This window comes from Ursus americanus, chromosome 3 (genome assembly GCF_024610735.1).
Source record: "Ursus americanus isolate L20-20 chromosome 3, mUrsAme1.1.p, whole genome shotgun sequence".
In the NCBI taxonomy this organism is placed as follows: domain Eukaryota; kingdom Metazoa; phylum Chordata; class Mammalia; order Carnivora; family Ursidae; genus Ursus; species Ursus americanus.
The window spans coordinates 73,645,364-73,660,479 of NC_142129.1; the positions used below are offsets into that span (position 1 = coordinate 73,645,364).

The window sequence follows — 15,116 nt, forward strand, 5'->3', positions numbered from 1 at the left end:
ATATTGGAAGATAAACAGAAGGGGGAGGGAACTGCCGCACTCGGGCACCGGGAAGCAGTAGCCACCTGCACTGGGGAGCCGGCCGGACTCGCGGACCAACACCCAGGAGAAAGCACACTAAGACCGTGAGCCGAGGAACAGGCGTGTGACCAGACTGAAAAGCAGAGCTCCGGAGCGCTCAATGGAACCGGACTGATACTGAGAGCTTGGGAGGTGCACGTGCACACACGCAACCAGACGGAAAACTGGTGCTCTGGAGCGCTCACGAACCACACTGAAACAGGGAATGCGCGTGGCAATCGGGGGTGGCAGGCGGTGTTAGAAGCACAAAGAACAGAGACGTGCCAGCCCTGGAAGTGAGGGCTGGGAGAGTGGCTGTGGGGCGCACATCCCGGGACGCTGCGGGGTTTTTAGCAGCACCGACAGAAACAGAGTTAAAGTGGCCAGGAAAGCTCAGTGGACAGCAGACTGCAATCTCTCTGTTCTGAGACAAAGGCTAGGATACGGCCACTGCTGCTCTGACTCTCAGAAAAGTCACAGAAAACCACCAGGGAAAGTCGCCAGAGAACAAACGCCCGGAAATACCAGTTCACATTGTGCCCATCCCCATCCCTCCTCGCAGGGGACGGGACAACTCTACCCAAACAGGGTTGCCTGAATATCAGCGCGGCAGGCAACTCCCCCGGAAGGCAGGCTGAAAAATCAAGAAGCCCACATCCCAAAGGTCCCTATAAAACAAGTGCACACTGCCTGGGTCCTGATCAATAATTTGGGCTCTGGGCATCCCCGCAACCTCTCCTCATCAGAATGACGAAGAGGAGGAACCCTCAGCAAAGAAAGGACACAGAGACTGTGGCCTCTGCCACAGAACTGATGGATATGGATATAACCAAATTGTCAGAAATGGAGCAGAGTAACAATGGTCAAGATGATGTGTCGGCTTGAAAAAAATATTAACGAAAATATTAACAAGAATATAGAATCTCTAAGGATGGAAATGAGAGTGAATCTGGCAGAAATTAAAAATGCTATGAATCAAATGCAGTCCAAACTAGACACTCTGACGACCAGGGTAAATGAGGCAGAAGAACGAATTAGTGAATTGGAGGATGGGATGGCAGAAGAGAAAGTAAAAACAGAAACTTGGCTCAAAAAAATCCAATCTCAAGAATGTAGATTACGGGAGATTACTGACTCAATGAAACATTTCAATGTCAGAATCATCGGCATCCCTGAGGGGGTGGAGAAAGAGAGAGGTCTAGAAGAGATATTTGAACAAACTGTAGCTGAGAACTTCCCTAATCTGGCAAAGGAAACAAGCATTCGTGTCGAAGAGGCAGAGAGGACCCCTCCCAAGATCAATGAGAATAGACCTACACCATGTCATATCATAGTGCAATTCGCAAATATTAGATCCAAGGATATAGTCCTGAAAGCGGCCAGGGGGAAGAAAATCCTTACATGCAGAGGGAAGAATATCAGAATAACGTCAGACCTGTCTACAGGTACCTGGCAGGCCAGGAAGGGTTGGCAAGGTATTTTCAAAGCTCTAACTGAGAAGAACATGCAGCCAAGGATCCTTTATCCAGCAAGGCTGTCGTTCAGAATTGATGGAGACACAAGGACCTTCCAAGACCGGCAGAAATTGAAAGAATATGTGACCATCAAGCCAGCCCTACAAGAAATATTAAGGGAGGTTCTATAAAAGTAAAAAGGCCCCAAGAGTGATACAGAACAGAAATTTACAATCTATAGAAACAAAGACTTTACAGGCAACATGACATCATTAAAATCATATCTCTCAATAATCACTCTCAATGTGAATGGCCTAAATGCTCCCATAAAACACCACAGGGTTGCAGATTGGATAAAAAGGCATGACCCATCCATTTGCTGTCTACAAGAGACTCACTTTGAACCTAAAGATACATCCAGACTGAAAGTGAAGGGATGAAAAACCATTTTTCATGCCAATGGACCTCAAAAGAAAGCTGGGGTAGCAATTCTCATATCAGACAAATTACATTTTAAACTAAAGACTGTAGTTAGAGACACAGGAGGACACTACATCCTTAAAGGATGTATCCAACAAGTGGATATGACGATTATAAATATCTATGCCCCCAACAGGGGAGCAGCAAGATACAAAAGCCAACTCTTAACCAGAATACAGAGACATATAGATAATAATATGTTAATAGTAGGGGACCTCAACACTCCACTATCAGCAATAGACATATCATCTAAGTAGAAAATCAACAAAGAAACAAGAGCTTTGAATGACATACTGGACCAGATGGACCTCATAAATATATACAAAACACTACACCCCAGAACAACAGAATATTCATTCTTTTCGAATGCACATGGAATGTTCTCCAGAATAGACCATACACTGGGTCACAAAACAGGTCTCAACCGATACCAAAAGACTGAGATTATTCCCTGCATATTCTCAGACCACAATGCTTTGAAACTGGAACTCAATCACAAGGAAAAATTTGGAAGAAACTCAAACACTTGGAAACTAAGAACCATCCTGCTCAAGAATGATTGGGAATTGGGGCGCCTGGGTGGCTCAGTCGTTAAGCGTCTGCCTTTGGCTCAGGGCGTGATCCCGGTGTTCTGGGCTCACACCCCGCATCAGGCTCCTCCGCTGGGAGCCTGCTTCTTCCTCTCCCACTCCCCCTGCTTGTGTTCCCTCTCTCGCTGGCTGTCTCTCTACCTCTGTCAAATAAACAAATAAAATCTTAAAAAAAAAAAAAAGAATGATTGGGAATTAAGGGAATTAAGAAGGAGATTAAACAATTTTTGGAGACCAACGAAAATGAAAACACATCGGTCCTAAACCTATGGGACATTGCAAAGGCAGTCCTAAGGTGAAAATACATAGCCATCCAAGCCTCACTCAAAAGAATAGAAAAATCTAAAATGCAGTTTTTATATTCTCACCTCAAGAAGCTGGAGCGGGAACAGAATAGGCCTAACCCATGCACGAGAAGGCAGGTGATCAAGATTAGAGCAGAGATCAATGAATTAGAATCCAGGAGCACAGTAGAGGAGATCAACAGAACTAGAAGCTGGTTGTTTGAAGGAATAAATAAGATCGATAAGCCACTGGCCAGACTTATTCAAAAGAATAGAGAAAGGACCCAAATTAATAAAATTATGAATGAAAGGGGAAAATTCACGACCAACACCGATGAAATAGGAAGGATCATTAGAAACTTTTATCAATAGCTTTATCCCAATAAATTAAACAACCTGGAAGAAATGGATGCCTTCCTGGAAACCTATAAACTACCAAGACTGAAACAGGAAGAAATTGATTATTTCAACAGACCGATTAATTATGAAGAGATTGAAGCAGTGATCAAAATCCTCCCCAAAAACAAGAGTCTGGGGCCTGACGGATTCCCCGGGGAATTCTACCAACCATTCAAAGAAGAAATAATACCTATTCTCCTGAAGCTGTTTCAAAAAATAGAAACAGAAGGAAAACTACCAAACTCATTCTATGAGGCCAGTATTACCTTGATCCCCAAACCAGGCAAAGACCCCCTCAAAAAGGAGAATTACAGACCGATATCCCTGATGAATATGGATGCCAAAATTCTCAACAAGATCCTAGCTAATAGGATCCAACAGTACATTAAAAGGATTATCCATCATGACCAAGTGGGATTCATCCCTGGGATGCAAGGGTGGTACAACATTCGCAAATCGATCAGTGTGATACATCATATCAACAAGAAAAGAGTCAAGAACCATATGATCCTCTCAACTGATGCAGAAAAAGCATTTGACAAAATACAGCATCCTTTCCTGATTAAAACGCTTCAGAGTGTAGGGATAGAGGGTACATTCCTCAATTTCATAAAAACCATCTATGAAAAGCCTACAGCAAATATCATTCTCAATGGGGAAAAGCTGAAAGCCTTTCCCTTAAGATCCGGAACAGGACAAGGATGCCCACTCTCGCCACTATTATTCAACATTGTACTAGAAGTCCTTGCAACAGCAATCAGACAACAAAAAGGGATAAAAGGTATCCAAATCGGCAAAAAAGAAGTCAAACTGTCTCTCTTCACAGATGACATGATATGGAAAACCCAAAAGACTCCACCCCCAAATTACTAGAACTTACAGAGCAATTCAGTAATGTGGCGGGATACAAAATCGATGCTCAGAAATCAGTTGCATTTCTATACATGAACAATGAGACTAAAGAAAGAGAAATTAGAGAATCGATCCCATTTACAATAGCACCAAAAATCATACGTTATCTCGGAATTAACTAAACCAGAGAGGTAAAGGATCTATATTCTAGAAACTACAAATCACTCTTGAAAGACATTGAAGAAGACACAGAAAGATGGAAAAATATTCCATGCTCATGGATAGGAAGAATAAACATAGTTAAAATGTCTATGCTGCCCCGAGCAATCTACACTTTCAATGCCATCCCGATCAAAATACCAATGACTTTTTTTCAAAGAACTGGAACAAACAGCCCTTAAATTTGTGTGGAACCAGAAGAGGCCCCAAATCGCCAAGGAATTGTTGAAAAGGAAAAACAAAGCTGGGGGCATCACAATGCCGGATTTCGAGCTGTACTACAAAGCTGTGATCACAAAGACAGCATGGTACTGGCACAAAAACAGATACATAGACCAATGGAACAGAATAGAGAACCCAGAAATGGACCCTCGGCTCTTTGGGCAACTAATCTTTGACAAAGCAGGAAGAAACATCTAGTGGTAAAAAGACAGTCTCTTCAATAAATGGTGCTGGGAAAATTGGACAGCTACATGCAAAGGAATGAAACTTGACCACTCTCTCACACCATACACAAAAATAAACTCCAAATGGATGAAAGACCTCGATGTGAGACAGGAATCCATCAGAATCCTAGAGGAGAGCATAGGCAGCAACCTCTATGACATTGGCCACAGCAAACTTTTTCATGACACATCTCCAAAGGCAAGAGAAACAAAAGATAAAATGAACTTGTGGGACTTCATCAAGATAAAAACCTTCTGCACAGCCAAGGAAACAGTCAAAAAAACTAAGAGGCAGCCCACGGAATGGGAGAAGATATTTGCAAATGACACTACAGATAAATGACTGGTATCCAAGATCTACAAAGAACTTCTCAAACTCAATACACGAGTAACAATCAATTAAAAAAAGGGGGGGGGCGCCTGGGTAGCGCAGTCGTTAAGCGTCTGCCTTCAGCTCAGGGCATGATCCTGGTGTTCTGGGATCGAGCCCCACATTGGGCTCCTCCACTGGGAGCCTGCCTCTTCCTCTCCCACTCTCTGTGCTTGTATTCCCTCTCTCGCTGGTTGTCTCTATCAAATAAATAAATAAAATCTTAAAAAAAAAATTCTTTAAAAAAATGGGCAGAAGATATGAACAGACACTTTTCCAATGAAGACATACAAATGGCTAACAGACACATGAAAAAATGCTCAAAATCATTAGCCATCAGGGAAATTCAAATTAAAACCACACTGAGGTACCACCTTATGCCTGTTAGAATGGCAAAAATTGACAAGGCAAGAAACAACAAATGTTGGAGAGGATGTGGAGAAAGGGGATCCCTCCTACATTGTTGGTGGGAATGCAAGTTGGTACAGCCACTCTGGAAAACAGGGTGGAGGTCCCTTAAAAAGTTAAAAATTGAGCTACCCTATGATCCAGCAATTGCACTACTGGGTATTTATCCCAAAGATACAGACATAGAGAAGAGAAGGGCCATATGCATCCCAATGTTCATAGCAGCATTGTCCACAATAGCTAAATTGTGGATGGAGCCAAGATGCCCTTCAACAGATGACTGGATTAAGAAGATGTGGTCCATATATACAATGGAATATTACTCAGCCATCAAAAAGAATAATTACCCAATATTTGTAGCAACATGGATGGGACTGGAGGAGATTATGCTAAGTGAAGTAAGTCAAGCAGAGAAAGATAATTATCATATGGTTTCACTCATTTATGGAACATAAGAAATAGCAGGAAGATCAGTAGGAAAAGGAAGGGAAGACTGAAGGGGGGGTAAACAGAAGGGGGAATGAACCATGAGAGACTATGGACTCTGGGAAACAAACTGAGGGCTTCAGAGGGGAGGGGGGTGGGGGACTGGGATAGGCTGGTGATGGGTAGTAAGGAGGGCACATATTGCATGGTGCACTGGGTGTTATACGCAAATAATGACTCATGGAACATTATATCAAAAACTAAGGATATACTGTATGGTGACTAACATAACGTAATAAAAAATTATTATAAAATAAAATAAAATCCATAACTACATAAAATACATGCAAATTCCACTTTGCAGACACATACCAAACTATTAGCCATACTACAAATCAAAGTAACTTGTCCTATACTGTTTTCACTGAGAATTCATAACTAAAGCTTTTAGTATAATGCCACAGAGCTACAAAAGTGTGTATTTATATGACCACAGAACAGCCTTACTAGTTTATTGCCACTAAATTAATTTAAACAATGGAAAGGAAAAATAACTTCAGTAAGTTTACTTACATCACAACTACAGCCAAATACTCCATTGGAAAAGGAAATCAAGTTGTAAGATTTGTCTCCCCAGCGTACAGTTGGATCTCCTGTAAGGACCGCTGCAGTTACCTGAAAGAAATGTAATATTTTAAAATTAAGAGAATTTTAATAGTAAGAGGTTTATAAGTATTTATATATGTGTGCGTGTATGTGTATATATACATTATGTAAGTGTACACACACACACACACACACGTAAGATGCCACTTCTCTTCAGGTAAACCAAATTTAATAAAATGATAATAATTATACTCAAGAGATAATACTAATTCAAGCCCTGGCTTTAAATATTTCTCAAAATCTCAAGAAATCCTACCAGAAAACAGAAAGCTGGTACAACAGTCATGGGGGTTTAGAGAACTTACAAAGGAAAAGACAAAGCTTTTGCAACTTGAATAGTCTTAGAAGCTGTGGTAAGTCTAGCCATTAGGAGTCTACTTACAAAGAAAGTATTATTAAAATATCTCAAGAATTCATATCCCACTAAGCTTGTTTCTCACACAGTAGGCTTTGGCCCATTAGTGAGTCATAAATCAATTCAGTATATCACAGTAAACATTCATTACAAAAACAGAACAAAAGAGAATACAAATATTAGACTCTATCACAGATAGTAAAGGTAATTACTATTTTGTGAAACTTCTGTTATGTGTGTGTATGTACGTAGTGGGCTGCAATCTATAAATGCAAGTCTAACTAGATTCTAGCAGTAAAAGTTCAAACAATGCTACATTAGAATATATTCTTTCTCAAGAAGTTTGGTAACTCTCCTACTAAAAAAATACAGCTAAAGTTATATAAAGGAAAGTTATTTCTACCTATAAGATTTTTCAATCCTGTATTATTTCTATCATTTAATATTGATGAATGAATTATGAAATAATATAAATGTTTTCAAAAGACTATGAGACTTCTACAAATTTGACTACTACCTTTTATTATCTCCAGGAAATAAAATTATCCAGGGTGGGCAAGGGAGGGGAAACAAAATAAGGCCACATTTACTCTTATACTCAGTAAAGTCTGTTTGTCAATAAAACTAAATGCTAAAATAAATAACTTATGAGAGTGCTATAACTCTTAGGACAGACCTCACCAACTAAGGTGTCAAGACACACTGGTGTGGGTTACAGGAAGGTTCTCAGCCGCTTTTGGCATGATAAGCTCATTTAGCCCAGTGTCCTATGCAAATTTTCTGTACACGCAAACAATAGTCATACTTCTTTAAACAATGTTAGAGATATATCTGAATTACCTAAACAATGAGGCAAGAATTTACAAAGGATTATTTACATATAAGCTTCAATTTGTCACACATAACATGATAGACACGAAAAGATTTTAAAAGACTTCATGTAACAAAAAATCTTCTCATCTTCAGTACACACAAGAGTCTTCCAGAAAAATTAGTGAGATGAAATAGCAGAGCAAGATAGTTATGTACCTGAGAATAATCTTCTGGTGTTACATGTGGACTGCTGTCCTCTATGGAATATACCAGTAAACTGCTCTGAATTTTTTCTAACATAGTCAAATTCTCCGGATCAAGACTAATCAAATATTCTCGTGCCTAATGGGTAAAGAGATAATGATTAAATGTTACAAATTAAAAAGATCCAGAAAATCTCAAAATAGTTTGTTAGGGAAAAGGTTCATTAAGTGTAAACTGCTATCTGGAAGTAGAGCATTCCTAAGTCAAAATGGTATGAAGCAAAGAAGCAATTACTACTAATTTATATGGAAAAATGTTTGAACATTCCCGGGCCCAAAAACTAACCCCTCTTAGAGGCTTTACTGATAACGTAGGACACGTTTTGGTAGAGACTGCACAAATAAAGTGAGATAAAGCACAGATGCCCATAGGCACAGATGTTCAAAGCTTGATGCTGAGATACTGAGGGTAGCTCCTCAGTATCTCTGAGTGGTGCTGCCACTCTCGCTGCTCAGGGAGCATGCAGTAAAAAACAAATGCTGAACACTATTTTTGCTTTTTGCCTTTTTTCCTAAAAGCGAAGTCCTCTTTGGGTTTCTTTCAATGAGCAAAAACAAGTACTAATGTAGCTCCTTTGTGAGAGTGAAATGGCATAACACAAACTTCCAAAACGAGGTGGATACCTGTACAGATAAAAATGCTGTATTACATATTTGAAAACTGGCAATAGAATACATCTTCTTTTTAAAAGATTTATTTATTTATTTATTTATTTGAGAGAGAGAGAGCGAGCAAGCGAGAAAAAGAGCAAGAGCTGGGGGAGGGACAGAGGGAGAGGTAGAAGCAGACTCCTCACTGCTCTGAGCCGGGAGCCCCACATGAGGCTCAATCCCAGGACCCTGGGATCATGACCTGAGCCACCCAGGTGCCCCAAGAATACATCTTAAGAGTTCTCATCACAAGAAAAAAAATAGTAATTATATGAGATGATGGATGTTAACCAGATTGTGATCATTCTGCAATATACATACACAAACATCTAATCATTATGTTGTACACCTGAAACTAATATAATTTTATGTCGATTATACCTCAAATAAAAAAAAAAGAGGGGCGCCTGGGTGGCTCAGTCAGTTGAGCATCCAACCCTTGATTTCGGCTCAGGTCAGGATCTCAGGGTCGTGGGATTGAGCCCCACAGCGGGCTCCGCGCAGAGGCTGCTTGAGATGCTGTCTCTCCTTCTCCCAGTGCCCCTCCCCTGCTCATGCTCTCTTTTTCCAAATAAATAAATAAAATCTTAAAACAACAACAACAAAAGAAAACCATATAACCTTAGCCCATTGAGTTCGCTCCTCACTAGTCAATGCTGCTATTCCAGGTCCATCAGGTTCACTATGGCACTTCCTATGAATGTATGTCAATTGCCTTAGGGAAGATTAAAGAAAGAGTATTTAAAAAGAGCATAGGCAGGATCACTAGCTACTTTTAGCCTTTAATAGGTCATAATATTTATCAGTACTTATATTTTTTCATATATTACCCAAAGAAAGGGATTATGATCTCAACAGCAATGGATTTATTTCCCACACCACATCTTTTTTTTTTTTTTAAGTGAGTATGTGGTCTATTAACACAAAAGTATATTTGACAATAACTTAAGTAAATAAATTGGCTGTTTGGCTAGTATTATTTATACTTTCAAAATGTACTTCTGGGGTCCAAGTAAATACCCCTTACAATAAATACCCCTTACAATAGAGAACTTGAAAAATATTCTGGTAAGTAATCTTACAAATATTGCACATCTTATATAACTAAAAACTATGTGCATATATATTCAACAAAGGAATTATCCTATATCTGATTAATATTTGTGTATAACCCCCAAAACAGAAGTACTATGTAGTCGGTTTTAAATGTTTTCACATTTGCTGTTGTTACTTATAATCATTATAAAGATCCTATTAAAGACAAATTATTTCCCCCCAAAGTACTCTATTCTCCCAGTCTGATGAATTTCATATATCTTTAAACAGATGACAGGTAAATAACAGGGTTCTTCGACAAAGAAATACATTTTCATTGGACAAAAAACCACAGGTTTCACAAAGACAACAAAAGCACAGTCAACACAAGGGAAAACAGACAAGTGGGATTACATCAAACCAAAAGCTTCTACATAGTTAACAACAAAATTAAAAGGCAACCTACAGAATATGAGAAAGTATTTGCAAGCCATATATCTGATAAGAATATCCAAAATATATAAGGAATCCCTACAAATCAATAGCAAAAAACAAATAATCTGATTAAAAAATAGGCAAAGAAACTAAACAGACATTTCTTCAAAGACGACATAAAAATAGCCAGCAAATACACGAAAAGGTACTCAATATGATTAATCATCAGGGCAATGTAAATCAAAACCACAATGATATATCACCTCACAGCTATCTGGATAGTTATTACCAGAAAGATAACAAGTAAGTGCTGGTGAGGATGTGGAGAAAAGAACTCCTGTGCACTGTTGGTGGGAGTTTAAGTTGGTGCAGCTACTATAGAAAACAGTATGGAGGTTCCTCAAGAAATTAAACACAGAACTACTTTATGATCCAGCAATCCCAGTTCTGGGTATATATCCAAAGGAATTGAAATCAGGACCTTGAAGACACATCTGCACTTCCATGTTCATTGCAGCATTATTCACAATAGCCAAGAGGTGGAAGCAACTTAACTATCTGTTGACAGATGAATGGATAAAGAAAGTGTACTACAGATAGATACACACACACACACACACACACACACACACACACACACGGTGGAATATTATTGACCCTTAAAAAAGAAGGAAATCTTCACAGCTATTTGAATGGTTTGTTATCAGAATGAGAATGGGAAATTAGGAAAGAGTTAACGTTGTGGTGATACGTGAACAGAGACATAAAGTGTGAGAAAGAATGCCTGCTTATTCAAAAGGTAGACAAGGCAGAAAAGGGCATTCCAAATAGAAAGCATGAGTACATGCAAAGATTACAGATAATCTAATGTGTTTTAAGAATTGCTAACACAGAGGGCTTTCTGAGATGGCAGAGGAGTAGGAAACCTTAGCTTCGTCTGGTCCCTGGAATTCAGCTAGACCGCTATCAAGTCATTCTGAGCACCTGTGAATTCAACCGGAGCTCTAAGAAAAGAACTGCTGCAATTCTACAAATAGAAAACCAACCACTTTGGGGGGCGCCTGGGTGGCTCAGTCGTTAGCGTCTGCCTTCGGCTCAGGGCATGATCCCAGGGTCCTGGGATTGAGACCCACATTGGGCTCCCTGCTCGGCAGGAAGCCTGCTTTTCCCTCTCCCACTCCCCCTGCTTGTGTTCCTTCTCTCGCTATCTCTGTCAAATAAATAAATAAAAAATATTTAAAAAGAAAAGCAACCACTTTCTGCAAGGCAGGAGGTGCGGAGAAGTGAATCTGAGGAGATACACAAAAGATAAACTGCAGGGCAAGGGAGCCTCCACCAGCTGGTTACTGGAAAGTAATAAAGCAGCAGAGCACAAAATCAGAACTTCTAGAAGTCTGCTCTGGTGAGGGATGTCCCTGCCTGAAAGGCGCTCAAGTGGCAAAGCAGGGCAGGATCCTAGTTGGGACAGTATGGTCTCGGGATCCCCGGGGTCACAGGAAGATCAGGGGTGCCTGAGTGCAGCAGAGTTTCCAGGCATAGGAGCGGGGAAGCCGGCTGCAATCAGGAGCCTAGGAGTAGGCTTTCAGCTTGCTGTTACCATAAACCATGAATAACGGCATGAAAAATGCTCCACGTCACTCGGCATCAGGGAAATATAAATCAAAACCACAATGAGATACCACCTCACACCAGTCAGAATGGCTAAAATTAACAAGTCAGAAAAGGACAGATGTTAGTGAGGATGCAGAGAAAGGGGAACCCTCTTACACTGTTGGTGGGAATGCAAGCTGGTGCAATCACTCTAGAAAACAGTATGGAGGGTCCTCAAAAAGTTGAAAATAAAGTTACCTTATGACCCAGGATTGGACTACTAGGGATTTACCCCAAAGATACAAATGGAGTGATCCAAAGGGGTACCTGCACCCCACCATTTATAGCAGCAATGTCCACAAGAGGAAAACTATGGAAAGAGCCCAGATGTCCATCAACAGATGAATGGATAAGGAAGGTGTGGTGTATGTGTGTGTGTGTGTGTATATATATATATATATACACACACACACACACATACGTACAAAGGAATACTACTCGGCCATCTAAAAAAAATGAAATCTTGCCATTTGCAACAACGTGGATGGAACTAGAGGGTATTATGCTAAGTGAAATAAGTCAGAGACAGACAATTTTCATATGACCTCACTCATATGTGGAATTTAAGAAACAAAACAGATCATAGGGAAAGAGAGAGAAAAATAAAACAAAATGAAATCAGAGAGGGAGACAACCGTTAAGAGACTCCTAACGATAGGAAACAAACTGAGGGTTGCCGGAGGGGAGGTGGGAGGGGGGATGGGGTAACTGGGTGATGGACATTAAGGAGGGCACGTGATATAATGAGCACTGGGTATTATATAAAACTGATGAATCACTGAATTCTACCTCTGAAACTAATAATACACTAATTGTTAATTAACTGAATTTAAATTAAAAAAACAATAAATAAAACTTTGTTCATACCGTCAAAAAAATCAATTTTAAACTAAGGAAGTCAGTTTTATAAATAAAATATTAGATGATAGAAATTATAATGAAATTACATATATCTGACATATTTCATTTTTTCTGTAGCTAAATAGTAATGATAACACCATACTGTATCTGTCTGCTATAGTTTTTTTTTTTTTTTTTTAAGATTTTATTTATTTGACAGCGCAAGAGAGCACAAGCAGGGGGAGCAGAAGGCAGGGGCAGAGGGAGAAGCAGCCTTCTCGAGGAGCAGGGAGCCTGGAGGCAGGGCTCAATCCCAGCACCCTGGGAGCATGACCCGAGCAGAAGGCAGACGCTTAACCGACTGAGCCACCCAGGCACCCCTGCCTGATGTATCATTTGTCAATCTTCTGACTTTTTCAAGAGAAATGAAGGAACAGTTTGCACAATGGGAAGCAAATGTCAGATCTCATTTCTGCCACTGTCATATAAATTTTTATTTCTGTTAAGTTATATGAATGAGTAACACATAAAACATATTAAATGAGATATTGTTTAAATTGTTTTGGCTTTAAGCAGCTGAGGTAACATTAAGTTACTGTCATAATGTAAAAAAAAAAAATTGCTAACACAGAAATGTGATAGGAATATAAGTTGCATGAGGAAGAAGAGCAGGACACAAGACTGAAAAGACAGGCAAAGGTCAAATTTAGACCACTCCTGGGGCGCCTGGGTGGCACAGTGATAAGCGTCTGCCTTCGGCTCAGGACATGATCCCGGCGTTATGGGATCGAGCCCCACATCAGGCTCCTCCACTATGAGCCTGCTTCTTCCTCTCCCACTCCCCCTGTTTGTGTTCCCTCTCTCGCTGGCTGTCTCTATCTCTGTCAAATAAATAAATAAAATCTTAAAAAAAAAAAATAGACCACTCCTAAGAAACTGGGACTTTATTCTAGACCGCAAAGAACCATTTAAGAATTTTTTTTTTAAGATTTTATTTATTTGACAGAGAGAGAGACAGTGAGAGAGGGAACACAAGCAGGCGGAGTGGGAGAGGGAGAAGCAGGCTTTACACCGAGCAGGGAGCCCGATGCAGGGCTCGATACCAGAAGGCTGGGATCATGACCTGAGCCGAAGGCAGATGCTTAACGACTGAGCCACCCAGGCGCCCCCCATTTACGAATTTTAACCAAAGGTGAGATCACCATCAAATTTAAATTTTAAAGCCACAGACTGATAGTCATAGACTATGTATTTAAATACATACCAGGTTTTAAAAAAATACATTTTTTTTTTTTTTTACAAATCTTTATGTGCGTATAAATTCATTACAACAGATATGGAAGGATAGAATATACCAAACTAGTCAGAGTGATTAATTCTGGGGCAAGAAATGGAAATGGTAATATTTGCGATGTTTTTCCTTTTCTCCAAGTAGAATATATTCATATACATCTAGTAAAAGTAAAAATTAATTAAAACTGAAGGCAAAATAAGGGTGCCTGGGTGGCTCAACCGGTTAAGTGCCTGCCTTTGGCTCAGGTCATGATCCCAGGGTCTCAGGATCGAGCCCCGCATGGGCTCCCTGCTCAGGGGGAGCCTGCTTCTCCCTCTGCCCCTCCCCCTGCCTCGTGCTCTCTCTCTCTCTGTCAAATAATCTTTAAAAAAATAAAAATAAAAATAGACTTTTTAAAAATCAGCATACATAAAATTCTTATTTTTTAGCTTACTCGCACCTTATAAAAAAGGCAATTCTGAACATTTATTTTTTAAACTCAAGCAAAGGCTTAACACCTCAAGACTCAAGAAAGTAGTTTGAAAACCTGCAAATCTCTGGCGGGGTGATCAAACATCCGTCATGTATTACATCAAAGACAAAAACTCGGCCTCGACAAAGCACTACAATGTGAGTTGGGGAATGTCCTTCACTCTCTGGAAAAAGAAACAGAAACACAAACTCAATCTCTCAAAGTTAAACAAGAGTAAAACTGCATATTTACATTCAGTAGAAGAAAATAATCCTTGCTCCAATACTTGATCATATACTCGTCGAATATATCATATGAACAATATATCATATGAACAATAAGGTAATGGACTTTCAATTATGATAAAAATACACACTCTTGAAAACTGTCCAGGTGAAACATCGAAAAATCCATAGAGTTTCAAGCATTTGTACACCTTGAGACTCATATAAATCCCAAGCTACTGCAGGGCTCTCTATTTTATTCACGGATAGGAATGACAGGGGAAAAGGGCAGCAAGGAATCCTGGAGAAGAGCTATTTCAATTAGTAAGTTTCTCTTTGGATTTATTTCAATGTTGACTGTTCATCAGATAATTTAATTGCAGTATTATCTAGCTATGGTTTCTAAATAAAATAGTTTTCAGCTGAGAAAGGGCACTGTTTGAGTGGCAAG

The 15,116-nt window shown here is 39.8% G+C and overlaps 1 protein-coding gene across 7 annotated transcripts in view; it reads right to left on the reverse strand.

Annotated features, from left to right (window-relative positions):
- CROT (carnitine O-octanoyltransferase) overlaps positions 1–15,116 on the reverse strand; it is a 52,216-nt gene that overhangs the window by 21,479 nt on the left and 15,621 nt on the right. For all 7 annotated transcript variants that reach the window (XM_045793344.2, XM_045793346.2, XM_045793345.2 and 4 more), the window contains exons 7-10: positions 14,517–14,625; positions 9,358–9,451; positions 8,039–8,164; positions 6,562–6,663 (exon numbers count right to left, since the gene is read on the reverse strand). In XM_045793344.2, the coding sequence (XP_045649300.1) occupies positions 6,562–6,663; positions 8,039–8,164; positions 9,358–9,451; positions 14,517–14,625 (431 nt within the window). The remainder of the gene's footprint in view (positions 1–6,561; positions 6,664–8,038; positions 8,165–9,357; positions 9,452–14,516; positions 14,626–15,116) is intronic.